This window comes from Cheilinus undulatus, linkage group 22 (genome assembly GCF_018320785.1).
Source record: "Cheilinus undulatus linkage group 22, ASM1832078v1, whole genome shotgun sequence".
NCBI lineage: Eukaryota > Metazoa > Chordata > Actinopteri > Labriformes > Labridae > Cheilinus > Cheilinus undulatus.
In genome coordinates this window covers 5,938,362-5,956,275 of record NC_054886.1, presented here as the reverse complement: position 1 = coordinate 5,956,275, position 17,914 = coordinate 5,938,362, and the positions used below count along the sequence as shown (strand labels likewise).

At 38.5% G+C, this 17,914-nt stretch overlaps 1 protein-coding gene across 1 annotated transcript in view; it reads right to left on the bottom strand.

Annotated features, from left to right (window-relative positions):
- Positions 1-17,914, bottom strand: part of nrxn2b (neurexin 2b) — a 740,090-nt gene that overhangs the window by 423,610 nt on the left and 298,566 nt on the right. The window contains exon 4 of the mRNA XM_041780093.1: positions 7,036-7,065. Coding sequence (XP_041636027.1) covers positions 7,036-7,065 — 30 coding nt within the window. The remainder of the gene's footprint in view (positions 1-7,035; positions 7,066-17,914) is intronic.

Genomic DNA, 17,914 nt, shown 5'->3' with positions numbered 1-17,914 from the left:
TACATGATCATAGCATATCATATCAAATTATCTTTGTACTAACTGGTATTGTATTTATTCTATTGTGGTCTATTGTGTCATATCAAAGCAGATCCTACTGTGTCCTACCGTGTTAAACTGTATCCTTTTGTGCTCCAAACTGTATTGTATCTTGATGTTTCATATTGTATTGCATTGTAAAACATCTCATTATATTGCACCAGTAACTTGGCTGAATCTTATTGTGTTACACAGAACAGTATTACATTTTGTCATATTGTATTGTATCCTATCACATTGCATCACATTATATCCTACCATACTGTATCATACCCAATTTACTGTACTGTATTGTCTCAAATGGCATTGTTTCACTATGAATGGGGCCATGTCCTAACACACTGTCATAGAGTATGGTATGGTTTGGTATCTAGCTTTATCATATTGTATCATTTCGTGTCATGTCGTACTGGATGTATGATATTGTCTTGTGTCGTCATATCATATCCTATTGTGTCATATTGTTTTCTATACTATTGTATTGTATGATCTCATATTGTATCACACCAATCATTAACAAAGTGCATGTATCATACAGTGGTGAACTGTACTGTTTTATTGAGTACTTTTTTAATCTTTCGCATCACATTATATTGTTTTAATCGTATAACTTACTTTGCACAGTATTGCATCAATCTGTGACATATTGTACATGGCTGAATTGTACTGTATTATAGCCAATAGGATTGTAATGCATTGTTTCATAATACACTATATTGTTTTGCATCTTATCATGACATCATATCATAGTGAAGCTTCCTGTATATTGTGAATCGTATCATTTTTTCTTATATCATCTCATATGGTATGGTATGGTTGGATATGGTATCCAACTGTATCATATTAAATTGTTTCATATTGTGTTGTATTCTATTGGATTAGATGTATTGTTAGGTATCATATTGTATCATATTGTGCCAGATTACATCATGTCATACCATACTGTGCCACATGATTATACTGAATAAAACTGTATCTGTTATTATTTATTTCTATTACTGCGTGGGCAGCTTACTATATGCTATACTTGAATCCAAGACAAACTTCCTTCAAGAGACAATGAATGTGTATAATATCATATTACATCACATTATTTATATTTATTTACTTATGTATACGACAGTGAGAAAAGCTTAATGAATGCAGCACTGTGAGTCCCACATGACCTCCCCAAGACAACATAGTATAATGTGATGAGTTGAACTGCTTTTTTTCTTTAAAACTTTGCAGTGATTGTGGTGGAGGCAACTTGATTTATGCAGCACTTGAAGTCCAAGACCAAAATGCTACAGGGTATGATAAACAGCAGAAAAATCATTATCTTACTGTACTCTTTTTTTGCATTGTATGATACCAAATGTATCCCATTTTTTAGCATGTCATGTTTGACGTTGTACTTGTGATATATTTAAATGTGTTTTTTAGAATACTCATATGTTTAGCAATCTTTTAACTTTGTCAAAATGGCATGTTTGTAAAAAGAGACCTATGTAAGTGGTAGACAACTTATGTAAGCTACAATATGTGATATGTAAATTAATTTGCAACGAAAATTATGAAATGAAATATTGAACCAGTGCATAATGATCAAACTTTTTAACTCAAAGCTCAAGTTTTAACATAGTTTTATGATGTGAAGACATTTAGATCACATTTGTAGGAACAAGCTATGTTTGGAATTATTCTTAAATTTGTAATTTTCTTTATTTCTTTATTACTGAAAAATATTTAACTTGTGCATTTGAAGGTAATCTCTCAGGTAAAATTACATCAGCAACAGCAGAAGTAAAAAATTAGGACAGTTTTTAGGAGACAGGGGTGCTTTGTAACAAAGCCTCAAGTAATTAGACTCAACTAATGACTTTGATTCTGCTTTTGTGCTCATCCTCTCATTTCAGGCAGTAATTGAGGCCTTATCTCAATTTGACCTCCAACATGAATTAACAAAAATGATTTAAAATTCTATAATGATGAAATAATTACCCTCCTCTGAATGTTCCTTCTATTTCTTTTCATGAGCAAAAATCCAACAGATAAAAGTTGGTAGCTGAGTTTTATTTATGCCAAGTTTAAAAACATTAAATGGTTAAGGATGGTAGAGCCGGGATCTCTCAGAGTCAGAAAACTTAGACAAGCTACATTCTGAATTTGCCAGTAAATCTGAGCTTTCCTTGACACACCGGGTATTCTGGGATGATTGACAACTTGAGATTAACCCGTGGAACAGACTGAAGGTCTGAATCTACGGAAAGAGAGTGTAGGATGGTGGAAGCTCTCACCACATCAGTAAAGGTCAGAACATTCACTGGCTGCTGCATTTGTTCGCTTCCTTTCTCTCTCGTGAACTCTCCCCCTAACGTTTTTTTTTTTTTTCCTTCGGATGGTTCACACTGGGAGGCCAGAAGCAGAGAATGTCAGAGAATGAGGAGAACATAACCTCGAGGGCTGCTAAATAGTCAGACTGGTGGTTGCTGTGGTTAAAATTTCATTTCAGCTGCAGGAGTACACAAAAGAGATCTTATTTCCTCTACAGAAGGTGTGTTTGGATAGACAGTTTTGGGTAGGAAGGTTCCTAAAAAAGAAGAAGAATGCACAAGGATGTACATGTTGTACTGCAGTGGTTTCCCTCACTTTTTCCTTGATCCAAACCTAGTCAGTTTCAGGTTAGATGAACTGCCAGGACCCACATGGAAGACATGATGCATTGCTGTCAGACCAAACAGAACTATTACTTGTTGCTAACTTCTTGTTTAAAAAGATCATGGTCTAAACCATTAATTCAGTGTGTTTTCAAGGGCAGTCTTTCCTCTGACAACTTTGGACCCTAGGCTTAGAACCAATGCTGCAGTGTATCATTGTTAGATTGTAGTTTTTACATAGCAGATCCATATCTATCTGTAACATCTGCCTTGTTTAGGTGCAGTCAGTTCTTACCACCACAGATCTCTGATCATATCCTCCTACACTTTTCCTTTTCTTGACCCTGTGATGTTTTTCTTTGACATCAAAGAAAGGAGGCTAGGAATGGACTTACAGAGCAATTTTGGGGACTTTTTGGTTTAACTGGCTCAAAATAAGGCAGTGGTGGTACCACTTATTATGCACATGTTGATGTGTTGTGTGCATAATGGCTCAACCAAATGCTTCTAAAAAACACATGCAAGGAGTGTTTTCTTTTTTTTTTTTTTTTTTGATTGTGATAATCATCAAATTAAAGCCTGTTTTACCGCATAAACAAACATGCCTGATTAAATATAGTCTAAAATAAAGGCTGTTGTGTTCATTTACTCAATTAAAAGGGAAACTGCTTGATTAAACTGGGTCAAAATTAGAGAAAAGAGAGGCTTTGAGGCTTTGTTCTTTGCATTCTGGTGAATTTTTGAGAACCACTTTACCAGAAATGCCCTTATTTTTCTAATGAGTATTAAATGTCTGTCATATTCAACTTCCTTGGAGAATGAGAGTGCCATCATTCAAATATACAATGCTTGCTTATAATTTAAGCTATAAACATTAATTGCAGTTTGAAATAGTAATTTTTGAAAGTTTATCCTTTATATGTGTATGGATTATCTTTTTAAAAATCTGTTCCCAGGCCTGAAAACAGTTTTTAAATGTCAAGCTGTTAAAATGACTCCTTTGACAAATCCTGAGTGTATGATTATGAACCATCTGTCCATCTGTTTCAGTCACTGTCACTGTTATTTGTAATAATAACAAGTTTTCATCCATTTACTGCCATTATATTGTCTTCCCCCAAAATGTTTCTGTATTAAGTTGCCTTCTTTAAGTCTCCAATCATCCCAGCATGACCCTGTAAGCAGGTCACGAGGGTGCAGAATATTAAATGAATAGTATTTAAGCAAAGCCAATGATGGCAGAGAAAGACATCAGAAGAACACAGATAAAGAAACAGGATGTTATAAAGTCTTGAAATTCCTAAAGTGTTTATGGTGAATCCTGTTGTTGCTCTGTTTGACTCTCATGTATCTCTGAGACATACAATCAATCCTCTGCAGTGCTGAGTCTTTTGTTGTAATTACACATACTGACAGCTGTCTGCAAGCTGAATGTTTTGGAGCAAGGTCAAAACAGTTTTGGATCATTCATTAGTTTCTGTTTTGTTTTGATTTTGCTTTTCACTTTCAGTTTAGTCTAAATTAGTGACTGATGCTGGTTTGTTTGTTTAGTTGTTGTTTGATTTTTTTTTTTTTTTTTTTTAAGTTTCTTCTCTGTTTTTAGTTTAGTTTATTGCATAATCTGGATACAAGTCAAATGGAAGACCCAACCAGGAGTTGGCTATTCCCCTTGCCAAGGCTTGGCCGGCACGGGTTTAGTCCCCTCCTGCACGAAAGTTGTGTATATGCCCCTGCTTGCCAAACTTATGCAAGTGCGCTCACTATCACGTGATGTTTTTTTTTCCCCTCAGCAGCTGACTGAACTATGCAGAGCTTTGTTGATTGGACAGAGGGGGCAAAAGAAAGGGACTTAACTTGACCGTCTTTCTCATATTGATCATATCCACAGTGACTGGGGCTTCTTCTGAGAGTCACGCCTGATTTCAAAACTGAAAACAAGTTTTGAGTTGGACTGAAAAATCAAAATCAGTATAGGAAAGACAGAAGGTAGCACTGAATGTTTCTACCTTCTACCTCCTCTCGTGCAATTTTGGTAGTTTCAGGTTTGTACCAGGAATAGTTGTTTTTCTGCAGCTGAAATTATGAAAGGTGTTAGGGAAGGTAATGACAGCATTGCCACCACCTGGAGCTTGCATGTACAGAGCCTGGGTCTGGTGATACTGTTTAGGTCGTGTGGGCCATGTTGTAAGGCTGGTAAGATGATGATGTCGTGTTGGCATGTAGGGGGGCAGCTCTGGGACAGCCCTCAGAACTGAACAGAACGCCAGGGAAGAAGAGTTTCCACTTGACAACCCTGGTGAAGTGCTGGCTTTCTCTGCCCATCGGTGCACGGTTGACTTGTGGAGGCAATTAGTTATGGGTAAGGGAATTCTTTGATGAGCGCTGGTCCTTTTAGTAGGGCACAGGTATCTTGTGTTTATTCAGAACCTGGTCTGGTTATCTCGTTAAAGCACAAAGACGGTTCATGTTAAGACACCCTCATTAAAAGACAGTTGCCTTCTCTACCTAACCTCTGTCAACATAGCCAGATAATAGTTCACATAGATCAGAAAACACTGGGGGTTTGTTTTTATGTTTCAGAAAAGAGATTGCCTATGATATTCTAAATAACTCTGCTTTAATTCTGAGAAAGGACAGCAGTTTTACTTTTAATTTTCATTTAAGTTTCATTTAACAAAATTGATTTAAAAATTTTTATTTGTTTATGTATTTAGTTAACTATTCTAACCTTAATTCTAAGATGTAGTGATGGGTCGTTTGTAAACGAGCTGGTTCAAAGAGCAGGCTCTTTTACGTGAGCGATAAGAGCCACATCCTGTTTGAGACACGGTTCATATCACTATTACTATTATTATTATTCATATATAGATTGTGAGTGCCTGTGTGTTTTTTGATTGATTAGTAGGAATGATCTTTTATCCTTTATCACAGGCACGCCATGCATTAAGGACTCATGTGTAATGGTGTAACATTAATGTTTTATGTCAGGTGTTTCATACATCCCAGCCAATGGGCAAATTTCATCTGACCCATAAGGTGTTTTGGGGAGACGGTAGATTTTGAAGAATAACTACATGATATTTTCATCAATTTTGCTATAATTGGCAGGTCAAATGAAGCCAAACTGGTACCTGAGTGGAGCCGTTAGAGCCGACTCTTTGCTGAGCTGAGCCAAATGAGCCGGATCATTTAAAGAGCCTAAATTGCTGTCACTACTAAGATTATTGTAGCTTGTTTTGATTTTTTGGCACAGTTATTAGGGGGAAAAGTCAGCGGTAGCTGGGTGTTTGTGTAGGGTACACCTGCAAAGAAAAGCATGCATGCTTTCCACCACTGGGCTGATTACAATACCACTTTACATCAGCATATTACCTTACATGAAGTAAGAGGAGACGCGTCCCTTAGTGTTCTTCATGAAAACACATGTCCAATTATGGTGTGGAATAAGGTTATCATGTAGATTTGAAATCAGGGAACACCCTGAATTAGCCTCAGATTTATTTATTTTTTTTATTTTTTTTTTTACTAAAATGCACCAAATGTCAGAAGATGTGGGAGAAGTTTGAAGGATAGAAAGAAGTGTTGTGAGGTGCCAGCTGTGGTGTAAAATGTGCACAAAACAGCATCACAATATCATCCAGTGCATAGCATCATTAAAACAATAGCAAAGACATTTCACATAAAAAAGAAAACGTTGAACCCATGAAATAAGATCTGTAGCCCTTAAAAAGTCTGAATGCCAAACAATGGGAATGTTAGCAGAGTGGTGATGAGAAACTCTGCACATTCGGGAACACCTTGAAGTGTTAGTGAATGGAAGTCTGGACACATTTTGATTTGGTTATTTTTTTGACCAGCGAACACATTTCCAATAGAATCAGCACTTTTTCTTTTCTGTTGTTTCAAACCCAAGCAGAAGGGATAGCAGAAAAGTGTTACCTTCAGCCCCTGGATCAGGTCGTCGGGGACAAAGGTGGTCAGAGGTGAAGGTCCAGGACGTGAGCCATAGGACAGGACAAGGGGTGGGACACGAATTGGTGGAGGTCACGGAAAAGCACAAAGACATGGAGGAGGAGAAGGGGAGGAGAAGCGGGAGTCACGAATAAAAATAGATGAGATGTGGAGGGAGAATAAGAAGGGAGAAGCAACAGAGGGAGGATGTTGGAAAGGGTTGAAAAGACGAGGAAGGATTTGGGAGGAAATGGAGGGAAATGGCACCAAGAGAAGGCAAAAAAGCAGAGGAGGAAATTGTGAAGGAAAGCGACAGTTCCCAGGGGTCAGGGGCAGAGTCAATTCCTCTTTTAGAAAAAAAAGAAAAAACAAAACAAACCAAAACAAAAAAGGAATGAACCCATACCTTGGTCGTTTAACGTCAGGTGCGCCAGACCTTGAAAGGGAAAAAACAGAAAAAAAGAACAGAAAGAGGAAGAAAAGAAGGTCATAAAAGGCACGGGAAGAAAAAAAGCATTGTCACAACGTTGGACTGCAGTTTGTGACAGACATCCTGGGGCAGACTTGGATGTCAGAGTTCAAATCAAAGGTAAAAAACGAGAAAGAGAGACAGAGAGAGAGAAAGAGAGAGCGAATAGTAACAGAAAAAACAAGCAAACACTTCTTGAGTGAGGTGTGGGGGGTTTAGAAAAAAAAGCATTTTCATTTGGCGCAACCCCCGAAGGCTATTGCTCTCACAAATGCTTTTTTTTCCTCTGAAGTACTTATGGAACACACAGAGAACTGTTTGGCAGAAAAGGCTTCAACTGAATTTCTTACTGTGGTTGAATCATAAAAAAAGCATCTGAGCTCTGCAAGGTGAGGGTCAGATCAGCCTCAAAAGACACTACAGTTTAAAACGCTTTGGGTTGCCTTTTAAAAAACCCAGAAGCTAAAAATGATCACAACACAAGTCCAGTACAAAGCAGCAACATCATCTAAAATACGCACTTGGCTTTCCAAGTTTAAAGCAACCATCTTTGTGATTATACCACAAAAAACACTACATTTATTAAGGAACTGGGCCTCCAGTAACAGTGAAAACCTCCTGAGCAAGCTCACACACCAAAAAAAAAACCCCATACTTTTACATTATACACATTCAACCTTCCACAGAATTACACAGTGTAAAACACTTTAGGCAGCTCTTACGATATTAAAGATAAAAGTCGTCTGAGTGATGAAACACAACGAGCATTTGGCTGCTGCAAACGCACTCATAATCAAATCAATAACAAGCAGACTTCCAAAACTGTCTTTGAATGGAAATAAAAGTTATGCATTCCCTTTAACTAGAGGAAAATATGTAAAAATAAAACAAAATGAATATTCTCAACATCTGCTTCTGTGGTCTGCCACTCTTTCATTTTCCACTTTTGCATAACTGCCTGGGATGCATGACAAATATCACAGCGGATATTTGCAGCAATGAGAGGTAAAACTAAACAATGTCAAGTTTCTATTCTTTGTTCATCTAAGTATGAGAAGATACTGAAGACATTAACAGGCCAGACAGCATGGCAAACAGACTGTGGTTTCAGAAAAGAAAACAGGTTTGTCTACATGTCTAGGACTTCTCAGAATTTTTATCAAAGATGTAAATTTTATCAAGTTACTTTTCAAACATCACTGTCAATCATTCAAATACAAAGTTATTTTCTCACGGATTGATGGGGCTTTTTTATGTTGGTACATAATGGAAAATGTCACTAACAGGCTGACCTATGTAGAACTGAGTGTCTGGGGTAATTCCAACTTAAGAAACAATATTTTTCACTCAACAACAAATGCAGTTAATACTTTAACCTAAGTTCAGGAGCAGGACCACACCAAAACCACACCCTCAATCACCTGACTACCCTACTTACACATAGCCATCCCTCTCCACTCTGTCTCAGACAACTAATCAACCTCCTCCTGCAACCGTTTGCCTCACCGATGTCTCATCTAACTCTAGGTACAGTCTGGGTCGAGATCAGCTCGGGCAAAAATGTTGCCTGAGACGGAACCCCCATCCTGAGTCTCCCTCTGCCGAGCCTCCATGCATCTCCCAGACTATCCGATAACATCATACCCTCATACCTCATCATAACAAAAAGTCTCACAGCACATAATATTAAATCTTCATTAAATTTTTAAACGCACTCTGTTGTGGTGTGGTCCTTGCTAGTGAATGAGTAATATGTACATTAAGTGCATCTTCTCTGATTCAATTAAAGGGATATTTCAGTATTTTTGAAGTCGCATTAGAAGTGGCATTAGCATCAGTGACTGGGTTATAAAACAATGTTGGCTCAGACATACACACTATTGAAAACTTCCAAAGCATCTTAGTTTTTACCTAGAATAACTCTTTGTTTTTGCAATGCAGGCTTTGGCTACCAGTTGCACACTCTTGCTTTGCCAAAACAGTTACAAAAACACTGAAGCTTTCTGGGTATAAAATAAAATGCTTAAAAGTGGTTGATAGTGCATACGTTTGAGCCAACGCCCATCTGTAACGCTGTATAGCCTAGCTTCCTGGCAAGTACAACCAGTGAGTCCTTCTTAATGAAGCAGTGCTCACTGAAATCACTGGAGGCCAATGCCACTATTACTGCTACATGCTGCATACCCCTAAACATCAAAATGCTGAAATTACCCTTTAACGGAGCAGTTTTTCACATTGCTGTATGATTACCTGAAGTTTACCTGAACTGCTCACATGGGATCAATAAACCCCAATTCCAGCATTCAGTCCACACTGCACACACTGGAGCATATCGCTCTCTTACTAGTGAATCTTTGTAATTCCACAGCATGCACTGCTGTTTTTTCTCTGGTGCACACTAGATGCACCACTGCAGTGGAGCTTGATGAAAAGTCTAATTACAGCAGAGCCTGCTTCATCTGCATAAAACAGATCAACTTAAGCAAGAAAACATGCAGAAGTGGATAGACAACCTACTCAGTTTCAAACTTAATTATTTTTCTCATCAGTGCAATAACAATAAATCAAAACAGGAGGCAGGATGCTGGTTTAGCTCAACCAGTGAATTGGGCACCCTTATACAGAGGCTGCAGTCCAGTGCCAGAGCCTGGCACTAGTTTAGTTCATGCCCCCCCCCCCACGTGTAATCTAAATAAATAACTAAAAAATCAGAAGGCAAATAAGCAAAGCAACCTCAGACAGGCAAAAGAACATGTTTGTCCGGTGTGATAAGGCCATTTTTGCTGATAGACATACCCAATGAGCAAGGGCACAGAGCAACACCATGATGCAGGCACAGACTATGTGGAAATGACAAAACAAGTGGACCAACATGTGTGATACACAAGGAAAACCCTCTCTAGTTGTTCAGAATTTCTTTCTGGGAAACAACTCAGAGGTCAGTGTGGCTGTGGCTGTTCCAAAGACTCTTAGCAGGAAGAGTTCATCTTGTAATCCTCTGAGCACACAACTAGACCAGTGGTTCTCAACTGGACAGGCATCAGGACCCACCATCAATTCCTTAATGAGAAAATGCAACCCAAATTTCTGACATTTTTGGACCAACTGCATTTATTTAATGAAAAATAGAACAGTTTGGACCTCATTCAGTACAACACATGACAAAACAAAGAGGCAGGACAAAACAAGCAAGAGTTGCATGAACTTTTTGGTAGTTTGTTTCCAGGAACACTGAAAAAGGTTCCACAACACACCCATGGAGAACCTAGCCTAACAGTAAAGATTTACTGAATATACAAACATGCATTCAGAAGAAAAAACAAACATGGATGACTGTTAGTATCCTCAGCTGGCCCTCCACAATAAGCAGCAGAGTTATGGTAAGGTAGGAACATAACATCCAGTTGGTGATGCTGCCGATCTTGTTGCTCTCATTGGGTGGTGAGGGTATTTGGTTGGAGGTGTTACAATACTGAATCATAAATGTCATAAATGTGTTTGATATTTACAAGTGAAGGTCTGGAGGCTCCAGCGCAATTATGAGCAGAAAATAACTGTGTGAACACCACACACCCTTGACTCTGGATGTGCTCCCATGATCATCAGGGAAGGCTAATCTGGCCTAAAACTGGGAATAAAATTGTCGAGTGTTTGGCTGGCTTTAATGGACCGAAGACTATGTTATGTATCTATCAGTGTTGGCAAACAATAAAGCTTGAAAACGAGTGGCAACTGATGCACCTTAATTGCAGAAGATGCACCTTGATTCCCCAAAACGATGAAACGCTCATCCACAAACTGTTTCTAAAAGATCTGTAAGGTATGCATGTGTTCTGGTGGTGAAAGATGAAGAATCCTACTTATAATTCACAGTACACCTGGCCATGGCAGGGAGTTTAATCCAAAAAGAGCAACACTTACTGCAGTTAGGTCAGATCAAGGTTGGTCCATGTTCTTACTACAAATAAACCACAACAGTCTGCAAGAGTGGTCAGAGGCCCATCTTTTCAAGCAGTCTCAGCATGGTTGCACGATCCACACCAAGGTTTGATGGAAAGCTTTCAAACCATTTTCCTTTAACAGCTGCCACCCATTATGTTGTGCAGAGCTTGATTTTACTCCAATGTCAACAATGGTTTGAGTTTTGGCAATACAAATTCTGAATATTAACTAACCGTTCCCAGAAATATCACATTTGCCTAGCTATTAGGTCTCCATAAACTACTGCTATGTAGAAATGTTTGTTATCACATGAGGACAAACTAAGAGAAAAAGATAGGCCTTATAATCAGAAACTGTAACAGGCTAAAAGATATACATCGTGCATAGTATATCTGCTCTCAATAGCACATAAAAGTCCTTTGCTGTTTTCACCATCCTTTCCAGCATCCATACAGCACCTGCACAGAAAAGCTACTACACAAGCTTCATCATGAAAAAAGGCTTGAAGCAGAATAAAAAAAATAAGGGCAAAATCTCTGTTCAAACACCAGCACTGGCAGGGGTCATGAGCTGAAAACAAACGTTCACGAACATGTCTTCTGGAAAGATTTCTTGGAAGCAAACCATAAACAGAGAAGAAAAAATAAAACTAGAAGGAAAATGAAACATGGTCTTAACTGTGGCCTAAAGCGAGCTTTATTCCCAAATAAAACAAATGGCTAAAGCAAATTGGATTTAACCTGAGGCAGCACACAATATCAACATTTATGTCTGCTGGTCCACAAGCCTCTCATGCTAACCTGCCTGTTCTTTGTCAATACTATTTCAGAGAGGAGGCTGCTGGCTCTACCTGCAAGCAGCTCGATCTAAATAACCCACACAGGCCTTTTGTTTTTTCAAATATCATTCAGCTGCTTGATCTGGAGACTAACATGAGAAAAACAAGCTGCATAAAAGGCCTTTTAAAGGTCTAAATCATCTTAATTAGTCATCAGATTTATCTATTTAACACTGAGTTCTTTTTTATGCCATGGAATAAATGTTCTGTACAGTAAAAATATCCTGAAAATACTGCTAACTATTCAGAAATACACAAGGTATTAAGGTATCCATGTACTTTTAAGTGGCTATCAGAGTTCAAACCTGCAAGTATTTAAATGTTTTATACAGCCAGAATGTGATGAAAGGTAAAACTTGTGATGTTCCAATAGAAAATGTTCTAAAACAATACAACAGCTTTTATTTTTATGTCTGACAAGCACTGAAAAAGGACAGATTGTGCAGTGACAGCCATGTTTAAAAATTACAGCTGCTGCAAGCAAAAGGAAGAAAGTGTGATGCTGTGAAAGAAAGCACCAACAGCGAAGCATGCTATAGATAAATAAGATGTTACTTTATGATTGTTTCACAGCAATTAATCTCTAAAGACTTTAGAAACACCTTGACAACTTTACACAAATGTGCAGGAAGGTGCAGGATTTAGTTTGACTGCTGTTGAAGACACGATCTCCTTCCATTGTCTGTCACATACACAAGACAGCCTATGCTGACGTTTTTAAGTCCTCTTCCCATCTTGTAAAGATGTATACGTTACATAGAGTGTTTACTCTAAGTCTTGGGGACTGTCAGTGAGCTTTATATCAACACAGGAGCACTGACTCTCATAAAATGTCCTATAGAGAAAACAAAGCAAACACAGACACAGAGCAGGACTGCAAACATTTCCTCTAGATTAACAATTAAAATTTAGAGAAAATATTTGATTTGGGTATGCATTTGTAAAAGAAAATATTGATGATTACTGCTATTAAAAGCACGTCTACCACACATTTTGCATGGCGTTAGTAAGTATTAATCCCCCTCAGACATCAGTAATTGACACGTCTGTGCTGTAGAAGGAAGAGCTGTAATTTACCCTGATTTACTGACAGTTCTGACTGACAATATCAAGGTTCTGCATGATATTAGGAATAAAAAATGTAATTTGCATTTTCACTTCTCAGTTTCATGCAAAAATACAATGTACTGCAGCTCATTCTTTTGGTGATTGTTTTATGTGAATTGCTAAACCAGAAATTCCATTAGACCAGTGGTTATCAACTGTTTAAACTTCATGGACCCACCCTACCTTCTTAATAAGAATCAAGACCCAAATATCTGAAAATGTTAAAACACCTAATCTTTTTTATTTAAAAGATATATTTTGGAGGTTTTATGCCTTTATTTAGAGAGGAGGACAGTGGATAGAGTAAAAAACAGGGATGAGTTGGGGAGAGACATCGGGAAAGGAGCTGCAGGCCGGACTTGAACCCAGGCTGCCCACACACATGAAGCTCATCCTAATGGCGAGGCCATCTGCACCACCCACCACTTAAACTTAATGGCTCAAACTGAATTAACATGTTATAGTTTGGACCTTAAATGGAACAAAATATACCAAAATGAAAGGACAGGACCAAACTTTATAACAAACATTATAAAAGCGCATCATAACAGGAACTGTGGGAGCACAAGTATGCATTTTACCATGAAGGTAGACTATTTCGGTAATTTCTCAATGAAATATCTCATTATCCTTGAAAAATCAGCTTTGTCATCCCAAAAAAGAAAGATGTAAGTCAAAATTTCTGCATATATTCGGAAAATGCTTGGATGTATGTCTGTTAAGGGCTTCCCTACATCAGAAAGATTTGCCACAGAAAACAGCTCTGTGACCCACTTTTGGGTCTTGACCTACCAGTTGAGAACCAGTGCATTAGAAAGCACCTTAATCTAAGTGTGCAGACCATTTTAATACACTTTTTAAATCTTTAGTCCATTAGATCACAGTTCAAGACCAATAAAGTAGTGAGCAATCTCCCCTCACTGTCCTCCAAGGTAATGTGTCTAGGTAGTGTATGACACCTGTAGCTTAAAGTGCTTCTCCAGGTGGTCAGTGAAAAGGAGAGGGTGAGGGGTCAAGAGAGAGAAAGGAACTGTTGCGTCCCTCTATGTCTGATCAGAGAGGTTAGGCCTTTTCAAAGAATATACATCTTTTAAGGCCACAGTTTATATCTCTCTGCAATCTAGACTGCAATTCATACTGACACCAGTCTTCATCAATGTATGTATCAATAACAATCATGTATTGGTCAATAACAATTAACTCTTTTTGACAGCTGAATACTAAGTGGCATGTTTTAAAATGCAAGTTACATTACTTTTTAAGTGTGCAGCCAACAAATATTCAAAAAAATCTCAGGTACAAGTAAAGAGAAGAAAGTAAGGAAGGACAGTAAAAGTGCTATGTCTACTGAGAGAACAGAGTGTGGCTCTTATTGGATGGTAAAGCTAAATGGAAGGGAGTTTAGCTAATTAAAGCCATTTGTGAACAAACGCTGAAATAAATTTGAGGAAAGGCACTTTAAAAAGGTTTTTAATTGCCAAAGCATTATTTCAAATTCACACTTCAGCCGCTATTTTTGGTTTTTTTTTTCCTACAAAACAATGCAGAAAAAAAGCTGCACAGATTGTCAAAGAAGAAGATTACCACCCTGAATGATCAAGATGTGAATTAACACTGGATTACTGTTATCAGAAATGCTTAGAAATATATTGTCTGTAATTTGCTCTGGACTTTTTACTTTCCATTACAGACACGGGTAAATCACAAAGGATTAAGAAGAAAAAACGCAAATGATTGGAGGTCACCAGATACTACTGGTCTTGTGTGATCTGTTCAGCCATTCTATTATTAAATAGCATGTAAAAAATGACCACGTTAGCCAGTTTGTAGTGCCTTCAGGATCCTTTTATGTTTCCTGTGGTATTAAAACAGGTATCAAAATTGTTCCATTTTACTTGTGACATATCAAAGATCAAAATTCCGCTATCCTGATGACCCCATTCTGATGTTTGTTGATTCAAAACATCCTATTTCTCATTCTATAGATGAGGCAAAGCAGTGAAAACCCTTTAAATTAGCATCTTAAATGGTAAAACATCAGCCTCCCTGCACAGCTAATATACTGGGGTTTGTTGCTGTGAGGGCTGTGTATTGACATCTGGAACATCGAGTTTCTGCCTCCTCTTTATGCAGCCAAACAACAAAAAGATAGTGTCTAATGTCTCAGGACACAAATTAACACAACAGCAGCAGAACAATAGACTAGCTGACACGTCCATACCCCCACCAGCAGGCAGGTAAATCAGAATGCAGGGACTGCACGGGCTCAAATGACTCTTGACTACAAGCTGTTCCCATTGTTCTCTTTCTTAATAACATCTGTGATTCAGGGGTAGGGGAAATGTACAGGCAGAGTGGTTTATTTATCTGCCTGCAGTCCGTTTCCTGCCGGCCCTTTGCAGGGAGTCCAATCATTCTCACTCTGCATCCCTCTGTTTTTGTTCCCTTGCTCATAATCCATTAAGGAGATAAGGCGAAGACTCCTGCAACGAAACAGAACGGTGCTGTCGCTGCATACCAAATCATTCAAATGCACCCTCCTAGCACCCTGCCTGGCCTTATAGCTAAGGGAAGCAAAAAACATAAAGGTGAGGGAGAGAAGGTGCGGAAATGATGTTGCATGGCATCTTCACAGGCAAACTAAATTTTTCTAAAAGGCATTAAAGTGAAGGAAAGTTCAAGGTATCATATAAAAAAAATAGGATTCCTTTTATGATCTAAGCAAAGTTTTCCTGTGACATTTCTCCAAAAAGAAAGATCTACACAAATGCACAGCAGATTCTCACATTACGTTGTCTTGGCAAAGCAAAGGATGTAAAACTCTGAGCTCGCCAGATTGTGTTTAGGATGTGACGTCTTTCACCAGCAAGTTGTTTGAGGAGAGGCAGCATGACTGCAAATTTAAATTACTGATCACATCAGAGTATAAGCGACATAAGGAAAAGCTCCATCTCTCTCAATGTTCATTCTGCATCACTATTGGTGCACAAATCAAATCATCACAGCCAGAATCAGCATCGCCTGCTGCAGACAGGAGGAACGTGGAAAAATCTGAGCCAGAACTATGAGTCTCCACATCTCCTTGACATCTGAGCATTTGATTACATCCTTAATTCTGCACTGAGTACAGATGGGAGTGCCTAACGGAACCAGCATGCATTTGTGAGCAGCTCCGATTGGTTGGTTATGATTGAGTGGCAGATGGAGCAGGGTCATAATTCTGTCATTAGGAGGAGACGTGCTCACGTCTTATCTGGCCCACTCACCTCCCAACTGTGTTTCCACCTTTTCTTTGCTTGCTGTCTCTACAAACAACCCCCATCAGCCAGATGCCTTCTAATCTCTCCTCCCTCATCTGCTGATTTCCTTTTCCCTTCTTTAAGGTCTGGTGAACACAAGGCATTAATGTTTGGTAAACTGTTGGTGTCATTCAAATGGCTCCTGGAGACTAAAACACAAGAGTTTTTAAGATACATCCAATTTCAACCAGCACAATCCACTTCTTTCACTTGCAACTAGTCAAATATGGTCATCAGTGGACCATGCATCTAAATATGATGATCCCTATATCCCTCCCTCTATCAATCCTGCCACTAGAGAAGAAATATTGCTCTTAAACTGTGACTGTGATGTGTGCATGCAAAAAAGTCAAATTACAGGATGTGCAGGATGTTTGTCACATGACTGGAAGCACTGGCCAATCTACTAGTGCTGCAACATGAATCTAACTGCAGTCGCAATGTCAGGCTGTGCAATTAAATACTTGCATAAAAGGCTTAAATTATTTGTGCATTAAATAGTATTTCAAAGGTTATAAGACATGATGAGATCAGACACTTGTAAAAGGAAGAGCAGAAGAGCTGTGTGTATGAAGAGAGCAGCGGTGTGTGCACGCACATTTGGACCCTAGAGTTTAAATAAATAAGTTAAGTAAAATAAAGTCATTTTAACACATAACCTGAAATTAACTGAAAGAGAAGCACTACTTTGTCCAACAATGTCAAACAATGTTAACTTTGCTAACGATGTCCTGCAAAGCCCCAATTATTAATCTGATAGGAAAAAGGAGCAGAAAAAGCTGCAAGGGCCTTAAAATAACATAATTATCCCCCTAAATTACAGAGACGCCTATCCATACTAGGGATGCTACATGCTCATTTAAGTCACACTTAACTGATTAGTCTAAGAGAAGAAAATCTTAATCATAAGTGTCACTGTGTTAGCCACGCTGTACATTGTATATCAGGCTCACACACCCGCTAACATTGACAGCTAGTTCTGCCAGCCTTTTTTCCTCTTTGCAGATTAATATCATGCTTTGATATTTGGCCTTTTCCCTGTGGTTGGTTAGTTATACACGAGTTCAACCTTTGACAGCCTACATACCACTTTATATCCATTTATCACTTAAAAAACTGTCACTCTGTGCTGTTCCTAATACACGCTAGCTGCTAAGCTTCTCATTGTTAAGTCAGGTGGAGAGCTCAAACAGAAAGTCAGTGGCCGTTCACTGAACCTGTAGCAGCTTCTAGTGTTGGGAGGTTCATCATAGTTTAAAAAAGAGCATTACAGACTGGGAGATTCTAAAAATATATATATAGGTAATTATGGCTTGGTATTGCAACTGATGGCCTGAGTCGATTTGATTCCGATTCTCAAGGTCCTGATTCAATTCTATTCTCGGTGTGACTTGATTTGAGTCGATTCGATATTGATTCATGTAGGGATATTTCATTGACAAAATCTATGTTGCTTCTACATTTAAGCGATTCTCAGATAACTTCAGTTGGAAATAGCACAAAGAATGTTTCAGCCAGGCACATTATAACAAATATTCGGATTTGCATTAAAAATTGACCCTAAACCCTCTCCTCCTCACAAAAAGACACTTTGGCCTTTGCCACCCTTCTTGCCCGCAGGCTAATTCTA